This window comes from Electrona antarctica (genome assembly GCF_951216825.1).
Source record: "Electrona antarctica genome assembly, chromosome: 11".
NCBI lineage: Eukaryota > Metazoa > Chordata > Actinopteri > Myctophiformes > Myctophidae > Electrona > Electrona antarctica.
The window spans coordinates 40100411-40110666 of NC_136792.1; the positions used below are offsets into that span (position 1 = coordinate 40100411).

At 40.6% G+C, this 10256-nt stretch overlaps 1 protein-coding gene across 1 annotated transcript; it reads left to right on the forward strand.

The window, feature by feature from the left end:
• Positions 1–1228: 1228 nt before the first annotated feature.
• On the forward strand, positions 1229–7330 carry LOC306932469 (retinol-binding protein 2-like). Its single transcript, XM_079514298.1, has 6 exons — positions 1229–1301; positions 1491–1637; positions 4577–4700; positions 5873–6051; positions 6190–6291; positions 6596–7330. Exons 3-6 carry the CDS (start codon positions 4628–4630, stop codon positions 6647–6649), a joined length of 408 nt encoding a protein of 135 aa, XP_079370424.1. The 5' UTR covers positions 1229–1301; positions 1491–1637; positions 4577–4627; the 3' UTR covers positions 6650–7330.
• Positions 7331–10256: the final 2926 nt, after the last annotated feature.

Consider the following 10256-nt stretch of genomic DNA (forward strand, 5'->3'; position numbering starts at 1 on the left):
ATTTCAACTTAATCATCACGCTAAAATATGTATCTGAAAACATTATAGGGTAGAAATAAGCCACATAACAGTAAACTGGTACAGCTGGCCGTCTATCTGATTTGTAAACAAACACACCACGCTGCTGCGTATAGCATAGCTACCGTCCCTAGCTACCGTCCCATCGCCTGAAGGGATACGACGCTCCGATTGGTTCAGAAACTTCATAGCGGTGTTTCAACTTGAAGCCGTCTGAAACTTCAAAATAAAATGTCCACCATTTCCGTTTCACTACGCCTTTAAGCAATTGATTAATGTGCTCGTCCTCATTTTTTGATCAGGGCTTTGGTCTCCTTATTTGACCACATCTATCCAGTATCCACGGTAACCTAATGGGACATCTTTGCTCTGCATAAAATAGGCCTTCTCCGTCTCCAACTGTGTTTACTCCTCATTCATCTGCCACAGTGTTTAGCTTCATTTCCTTTGATGCAGATTGCATTCACACCTGCAGTGAAGTCAGGTGCGCTTGAAAGCAAAGCGAAACCCCCATTTTTTAGGCGAACTAGAATGCGATTGTTTGATCCTGTTGGTTTATTGGTTGAAGAGATTTGTAATCAGTATACTCAGTTGACCATGTTATTATCTAAATCATTAATGTTGAAGAATGAGCCATATATTAATAAAGGCATAATGTGATTAAATACAAGTTTATTATACATTTTTGAGCCATCTATTAATAAAAGGCATAATGTGATTAAATACAAGTTTATTATACATTTTTGAGTATATCACAATCTTGATCCATCCATGTTTAAACCTTTAATCTACATTTTTAAGTACAGCGTGATCTTGACCCATCCTCGTTTAACCTTTAATCGAGATGACCATAAGATGATGAATACATTGTACGCCCATTGTTGCCCATCTTCCCGTAACTGTGTTTTTCCTAAAACAGCATTTACCGATCATATGCATGAGAGGGTTGATAGAAATCTAAAATTGTCACTATGATGCAAGGAGAGGTCACAAGGCCTCCCGACATGTTTTGCAAAGTTCCATATTTTTATAATGTGCAGGGGAGGTTTATGCTTCGTCCTACAGGTTCTGACTAAGCTGACCACCGAATAACCTCGAGGAAAAACAGAAGTATCGAGGGGAACATTCAAAGAATCGTCATCTGGAATTCACCGATTTGGCATCATGTTAATGTATAAATGGGCAGGGAAAGTATTGACCAGGGCGCAGACTTCACGAACTGTCACTTGGTGATTGTACATTAAATCTGCCAGGGAGAGCATCTGATGCCCATGAGATCTCATGTAATACATTTCATTCTATTATTCAATCTGTAATACTTTAACTTTATGCAATTTGATTAAATACATGTTAAATCCTTAATACCTTTGTCTGTTCTTAAACTTCACCAATTAAAAGGACACGCAGATAGCGTGCTCCTAGAGGGTGTTCTAAAGTATCTCACTGCACAATTTGTTTTGGTATTTATCAAGAGCTATCTCCTTCAAATGGTGACCCTGACGTCGGAAGGCAATTGGTGAACAAACTATCCAGGACATCGGGATTCTTTACTACTGATTGGATCAGCACTTCCACGACCTGGGACGGCAACATAGCTCCGGAGCATAAAAAACCACAAGGTAAGCAGATGCCTTTTTAATAGAAACTCTAAATTTAGGACACATCAGATTGAACATAGAATATTAGGTTTTTTGTTGTTAAAAAAAAGAATGTGCGTTACACATTAAAATCATGATGATGAAAATGATGATGATGAATGTGCGTTACACATTAAAATGATGATGATGAAAATGATGATGATGAATGTGCGTTACACATTAAAATGATGATGATGAAAATGATGTAGATGATGAAAATGATGATGATGAATGTGCGTTACACATTAAAATGATGATGAATGTGCGTTACACATAACTGAATGTGCATTATACACAGCACATACTGACGTAATAAAAGGCCTATATGTTTGTAGTTATATAAGGGATATTATGTGAGGGTGGTTCGCTCTTCATAGAGTAATAAAAAGTGTAAGAACACTTCTCTGAAGAGTTTCTTCGAATGAGCCTTCACACCTGCAAAACGAAGCGCATTTTCTGACAATATACGCAGCAGGATTCGTTTTTTTTTTTTCTGCCTTTATTGATGAATTGAAAGTAATCTGACAGGAAATGGAGAGAGAGATGGCGGGGAAGACACACGGCAAAGGCCGTCGGGATCGGGAGTCGAACCCGCGGCACGCCGGCAGGCTGGCTCAGCAGCCTATGTGCCCAGACGGTTGAACTATAAACGTCTGGGCCAGTTAATCATTTTAATCGCATCCTGGTGTGACTGTGAAGGCGACCTTAGTATTACCTCAAAGATTGCTTCATACTGATTGATAATCAGAATTAAAACATGTCGTTTTATATAGTAGTTTTATATCTACAAAGGAACATTGGGCGTGAGATAGCAGGCATCAGTATAAAGTTCATCCTTACCAGTGGGTCAAAGGTTCTGTCATGTTGAATTGTGCCACCTTATCAGATTTCTGATAAACATAGTGATAGACCCATTGACCCACCTTTTACCCCGCTCCAAGGTCACCAAATGGTCCGCAAATAGTGCCACTCTTGGCTGGCTCTGTGAAGGTTATGAAATCCCCAGTTACAAAATCGTATAGTGACTATAGATCTTGTTTTATGGCCTCAGGCCCACCTCAGAATGCATGACTGCATGACTTTACCTTGCCAATGCTCTAGTTGATATGATGACAGATGAACACAAATAATGAACACACTAATTCCCATGTGCAGACACATACACACAGTCACAACCACATGCATGAGCTCAGCACGCACACGTAGTCTAGTAGCCAAAAAGTGAACCCGGACATGTTGAGTACACCAAGGTTAGAAATGTTTAGTATGGGTCCCCAGCATGTAGAAACTGCCGGATGCTAACTTGCATATGTTGAGCAATTTTCATAATTGGCATAATATGTGACCATACCATTAACAACCTACAGTATAGAAGGCAAAATATTCAAAATTTCATCATGCTTTATCTAGCATGTGATGTGTCAAACTGGGGGGTTTTCATGATGCTGAATCCATTCCAAGCATTAGTTTTGCAAAAAAACACTCATTGGGCTAAAAACGGCCATGCCCACTTGCCCAAATGTGCTGACATCATCAATTTGTGATGACGGCATTGGGCGCTTTTAGCCCAATGAGTGTTTTTTTGCAAAACTAATGCTTGGAATGGATTCAGCATCATGAAAACCACCTAGTTTGACATGTCACATGCTACATAAAGCATGATGAAATTTTGAATATTTTGCCTTCTATAGGTTGTAATTGGTCACATATTATGCCAATTATGAAAATTGCTCAACATATGCAAGTTAGCATCCGGCAGTTTCTACATGCTGGGGACCCATACTAAACATTTCTAACATAAAACCTTGGTGTACTCAACATGTCCGGGTTCACAATGGGGCTCTATGGGCTGGCTACTAGACTAACGTTGATGTTCCCATGCTGGCAAAGCAAACACAGGCTGATAGGTGCTGCCCCTGTCATTGATTATCCAGAAGTTGAGAAATACAGTACACGTACGTATCAGAGGAATAAAGATCAATCAAAGCCCAAGAAAACCCACATTGACCACACAGATCTTCAGCATTAATTAACTCACTCAGTGCCACAGGACGCCTAATGACGCCTCCCCCTTATCTTTCCTCTAACTTTTGCTCATTGCCTGCTATCATAGAAATTTGGATTCCAGGCGGCAGGCCAAAAAAATCCAACCTAATAATGTGCTATATCGCAAAGTAGATAATATTGCAGCGTTGCGAATGTGTCACATCAATGTCATGGCACGAGCAACTGCTTACTTAGGCTAATTCAAAGCTCGGGAAGTTTCCCTTCCCGAGAAACAGACTTTGGTTGGTGACATTAAAAAAACAGAAGAGCCTGTTTTATGAAGCAACTCCCACGGGCTTAGAGCCCAGTCACGGAAATATGCGAGTAATAGAAATTAAATCCACTCTGCAGCCTTGCTTTGTGTGTTGGTTTCTAGAGGCGGCAGGGGTAATCGAATCAGTCCTCATTTGTGTGTCTCTTTCTCTCTGTCTACCTTCCATTCTGATGCATTAGTATTGGTGAGGCTGGCCAGATAGAAGGAAGTCCACAGCAGACTCTTAAGTGGCTCTCTGTTAGTGCATAATGCACAGATACAACCCCACTCACACACACAAACATAGTGTACATGAGTTCTTGTTTACTCATTCATATGCACGCACATGGACACGCACATGGACACGCACACACACGCACGCACGCACGCACGCACGCACGCACACATACACACACACAATCTCTTTCTTATTCACTCGCATGCGCATACTGCTCAAACATAGTGAACCCAATCTCTTATTCACAGGCATGTGCATGTAGCCTATAGCTACTGCTAAAGCATAGTGAACCCTGGCCTTAGGTCCATACGGACACCCACTAATATGCTCATTGTATAAAGGGTGGGTCCCTGGGCTGTCTCTCCCCCACTGTGTGCCCTGCAGAGAACACTGTACTGTCCTAGCTCCAGAGCAGCAGCACCTCAGCTAGCCAATATGCCTGTAGACTACAACGGACGCTGGGAGATGGTGAGCAACGACAACTTCGAGGACCTTATGAAAGCCATCGGTAAGCTGCTGCCTCTCTGCTGTCCTATAGACAAAAATAGCAAATGCACATTCTACCCGGGGAATGGGTTGCTGCGGCAGGAGAAGAGAGATGGAGATGACACTGAGAGAGAGAGAGATGAAGGGGGGGTGTTGGGGGGTACGAGAGACATGCAGGGAAGAGGGGGGAATGTGCGAGTGAGTGACAGACTGACGATGCGTACTGTATATATGCATGTGTGCATGTGTGTGAGAGAAAGAGAGAGACAGAGAGAAGAGAAGCGCAGAGAGTGACAGAGGAATAAAGGGGAATGCTGCAGGCTGCTTGATTTCCTTATTGAGCTTCTGTCAGGCCGAGTTAACCTTAGCTCGGTTACCATGCCAAATACATATTGATTCACGGCTTTACGCATTTCTATCCCTCTCATCCCGGAAAAGGGATGACAGATTCTGACCCTGGATCAGGCAGCGGAGCCTGCTCATCTTTCTGGCAAAAGATAGTTTCCACGCTTGCATCCCTTCTCCGCACATCATTGATCAGGCCCAGGAGGATGCCTTTCATTATTCACAACTTTATCTGCAATTCAAACCCTGAGTCCTGGCATGCTCAGCCACACAAATGCCCCAAAACATTGTGACTCCCCGAAGCCTCATTTCTCAGCCACGCTGGCTCATTTCCATTGGGCGAATTGGAAATGTGTAAAAAAGAATGGATGGATAAAGCTTCATTTAAAAGAGCGATGGAAAGAAATTGAATTTTCACATTAGGACAAATGGGATGTGAATATCTAATCGGAGCAGTGGTGGGTGTTTTCCCTTTGGTTGACTGGGGCGGAGAAACCCATTTAGGGCCATTCTGGCTGCAAGCAAGGTCATTTTTTAAGGCTAAATGAGACTGTCATCTGGGCAGTTGGAGAGGAATAGTAATAAGTAGCCAGCGGTGTCATACACCAGTGTGTGTGTATGTGTTTCTGTCTGTGTGAATAATATGAAGCTAGAAGGGTTTACTCATTAGGCAGTGAGTAAACCAGTGGGACATTTGAACGGCAGATCATGATACATTGTCTGCAGCGAAACTACACGCATAATGTGCTGTTGCGATTCTAATGACGTTCCTTCACATTAATCATAATACCACTGTGATATGATCGTTAAACTCCATCCCATCGTTTGTTTGTATGTGTCTGTGTTTAGACATTGACTTTGCCACCAGGAAGATAGCTGCCCACCTGACCCAGACAAAGGTGCTTGTCCAGAACGGAGACAAGTTCGAGACCAAAACCATGAGCACCTTCAGAAACTACGAAGTCAACTTCACGGTGGGAGAGGAGTTTGACGAGTACACCAAGGGCCTGGACAACCGCACCGTCAAGGTGGGACCGCTGACAATGAAACGGTTGCACGCCATCATTACTTTGCCTGCGTTCATTGGCCCCATATCGTGTAAATATTGGCCTTGAATCATCTGATGTTGTCTAATGTCTATGCATGTGTGCGTGTGTCTCCCGCAGACACTGGTGGTCTGGGACGGGGACAAACTGGTGTGTACCCAGAAGGGAGAGAAGGAAAACAGAGGCTGGGTACAATGGATCGAGGGAGATTTGCTGCACTTGGTGAGAGACTGAGACATTATTATATCATCTCAAATGAATTGAAACTAACAGTTGACAGTAATATTTTCTTCACTTCCATTTCTGACCCACCCATAACTAGTTTTATAATGTATGTTTCTACATTTATAGCCCATAACTTTGAATGGCCTATCTATGAGATAGGCCGCATTATGGAGCCTTATATTACTACAACTGATAAGTGACAGTAGTAAAGTTCAACTTGATGATGTAACTCAGCAAATAGAAGATTGAACCTGACGTTGGGGTTTATTTTGTAGTCTGAAGTCGACTCTTTTTCTTTCAGAAAATGCATGCTCTGGACAAAGTGTGCCTCCAAACCTTTAAGAAGAAAGAATAAGATGGGACCATTTTTACTGAAAAGTATTTCTGTTTTATGATGCTATCTATTTATAATGAAATTGTAAATAACTTGTAATATTCTTTTCTTTCTTTTGTGAGTTAATGTACCATAACAAAGCTGATAAACCAGTTTAGTGGTCCAATCAAAGGTGGTGTCAAGTTTGTCAACTAATTGTAAAAGTGTCTGAGTGACATTTATCAGTGTTTATTGGGTCAACATTATCTATCAAACAAGGTCACAAGTACTTTGACGAACCTTTGATCAATGGGACAACTGGCTATGTGCCGAGTTCTCTGAACGCTTTATATCAGTGGTTCTCAATCATTTTCAGGTCAAGTACCCAAAATGAATAGACAGACTACGGACTCCTATTTCAGAAGATTCTATGCCAGGGACACTCATAAGAGATTATTTTTGTCTAGGTAGGGACTAGGGAGATACTATAACAGTGGAGAAAATTCAACCTGTGACCTGGATAATCAATCTAATACATTCTCTCACTGAGCTATCTTCTACGTAATGAAACAATAGTGAAATTAAACTGTTCCACATTTTTCCCCTAGACTCTTTAGGGTCCCCAGACCCCACTTTGAAAACCAATGTGCTATATGGATTTTCACTGTATGCCACTGTATCTGTGCTTGTTTCAATAACTGACAGCTGCATGGGCAAATGAGCAGGGCAGAGAGAGGCCTTCAGAACCAGGATGTAGACTGAGAACAATAACAGGCTTTCTGAATTACCGGTAGCTCAGTAGTCAACATCCTCCTGCTCGTGTGGGTGACCTGGCTTCAACTCCTAGGTCAGTCAATCTAAGATTTGATCCAAAAGAAATTGCAATAGTAACTGTTCAAGGTTTTTTATTAATAATAATAATAATCCTTATTGTCCTGAAGGATATTCATCTTCACAGGTCTGTTCAACACCAACAACAAAACAACACATAGTACAGAAAAACATTACACCCTATCCTTAGGGTCATCCAAATAACATATTAAATATCACACCCGTGTGAAGTGAGGAGCGCTAATATATTAAAGTCTAACTCGTGTTGATTAGGTGATGTAATGGTGATGTAAAACAAACGGTGTCAAAACAAACATTAAATTATCTTTATTGTTAATGGCATTTAATGTTTGTGTTAGGGACAAGATGATGTAAATTTTCCCTTCATTAATATTGTCAATGGCGTTTTTAAAACAAACATTGAACTAAAAACAAACATTAAACCTGTATATAGGTTGAGTAATTGAGTATTACTGTATATTTGGATCAAAAACGGCCATAGCTACTTGCCCAAATGTGCCCAAATGTGATGAGGTCAGCAAATTTGGGCACATTTGGGCAAGTGGCTATGGCCTAATTTAGCCCAATGAGTGTTTTTCGTGCAAAACTAATGCTGAGTTGGAATGGATTCAGAATCATGAAAATCCTCTAGTTTGACACATTACATGCTTCTTAAAGCATAATTATTATTATAATGTTTTGCCTCATAGGTTATTAATGGTACTCCAACTTTCAACCCCTGAATTTACCATGATTCAAAATGTATATAATACTCAATTTTTGAGGGGCCCTCCTATACAGCTTTTGTCCCCACAAAATGTCTGCAACACAAACATTAACTGCCATTGACAATGAAGGGAAACTTTACGTCATCTTGTCCCCACACGTCTCATATTTGCCATCGACAATGAAAGGAGAAATTAGGTCAAATGTCCGCCAAATATGACGTAAATTTGTGGCAACAGGCATTCTGATTGGCCAGTATGAGATGATGCATGATGAAGTACAGTATGATGATATATGATATATTTGGATGACCCTGAAGATCATAAAAAACCTTGAACTATTGCAATTTATTTTGGGTCAGGCCCTTTTTTTTGTAGCTTAGATTGACTGGCCTATCCTGGGTAGGACCTTTATATCATATCAAAATGCTGTGAAAATCTTACCAGGCAGTCTTGTGTAATACTGGATAGATCATGATGGGCTGGACATCAGCCAACTTTGGCCACTCTGAATCTGCATGACAACCTGGTTATGAAACAAAATGGCAGTATTAAATGGTAAATGGTGCATACTGTCTGTGCATACTGCCTAGCACTTTACAATGTGCCTTATATTCACCCATTAACACAGTCGTAGAGGAAACCACTATATTATCAGTGTCTTGCTCGGCACTTCGACACGTAGCCAGGAGGAGGATTGAAACGGGAAGTTCGGGAACCTTCCAGTTCCCAAGTGGAAAAAAAAGGTTCTTCCACCAACTTCTACCAGTTCTAACCTTTCCAATGTGCAAGCAGAAATTAGCCAATGATTACATTTCTAAAAGGAGGAATGGAAGATGGGTATTTTAAGAAATCATAGACAAATTCATTATGTGACTGAGATGGGAACAAGACAATGTGGTATTCAAGGGTTTATAGTTGCATGTTAGAAGTGTGCATATGTTATTGACTTTGAAAAATCATTTATCATTAAATAATTTGGACAAGTTTTGCAATATCCATTTCCATAAAATCCCAAGACAATTCTGTAACACGTTCACCTATTTATTTTAGGTAACGTATATCTGACATTGTTACCGCTTTCTTGAAACTACAAAAGAGATTTTTTTTTTTACACTTGTGATGTGACAATAAAGTTGAAGTTGAAACAAGCGCACCTACCGGAAAATAACAACTCAACCACTCAACAATGTCATAAGATTGACAGCTTGTTGAGGTTTGGGGTTTATAGTCGGTGTATTTTCCAACAGTAGACTGGTGTAAATGTGTTGCAACTTTGTAGATACATATTACTGTATATCATCTCATTGTAGAAACCCAAGTGGCCCTTAATTTGCCTTATGGTGCGTTCACACGGGCAGATGAAACGATGCAAAGACGTGTTGTGAGTTGATTTGGGGCAAAATTGGTAGTAGTGGCACCAAGTTGGCTGATATCCAGCCCATCATGATCTATCCAGTATTACACAAGACAGCTACATGCATTTTTTAATGTTTAATCTGCCCCGTGTGAACACAACATTAGGGCCAGACCAGCTCAGGAGACAAGCTGTGCAGCCAGTAGGTCATGTCAATTTCCACTTAATGTGGTGTGAAAAAAAAAATAATAATAATTGTAAGCTTTGGTTTAGATGTTTGTCTGCAACACAGACAAAACTAGGACAAACTGGCTTCAGAATTGACACAACAGAAGAAAAATAAGTAGTTGTGAATGGTCCTTTTAAATAGTTGCAGTAAACCTACTGTATTCAGGCCAAATGTCAAGTTTAAAACTGATATGACTGTGATGTTGGGAACAAAGGAAAAGAAAATGAGAGAATATGAAAGCAGGTGACGTGAATAAAGGGACATTCTACAGTAATCCTGTTTTAAAGACTTTTGGGCAAATATGGTATAGTCTATATTGAAAGCGACTCTACTCCGAGTCTCTTGTCGAGTCGTGTGACTGAACTTCTCAACCTATCTCTAAGGGAGATGCCAGCCATCAGTCGAAGGCGAACTTATTCTTTCTTATTAAACACAAACATTACGTAACACAAACATTGATGACGAAGGTGAGGACGCAAATTCTTATTGTCCAGAATAAGATGATGT

Excerpts from the sequence above, each read along its gene's own strand:
- LOC306932469 (XM_079514298.1), top strand. The coding sequence starts at position 4,628 with ATGCCTGTAGACTACAACGGACGCTGGGAGATGGTGAGCAACGACAAC. Across the intron at positions 4,701-5,872 it reads GGACCTTATGAAAGCCATCG|ACATTGACTTTGCCACCAGG; the intron begins GTAAGCTGCTGC and ends GTCTGTGTTTAG. Across the intron at positions 6,052-6,189 it reads TGGACAACCGCACCGTCAAG|ACACTGGTGGTCTGGGACGG; the intron begins GTGGGACCGCTG and ends TGTCTCCCGCAG.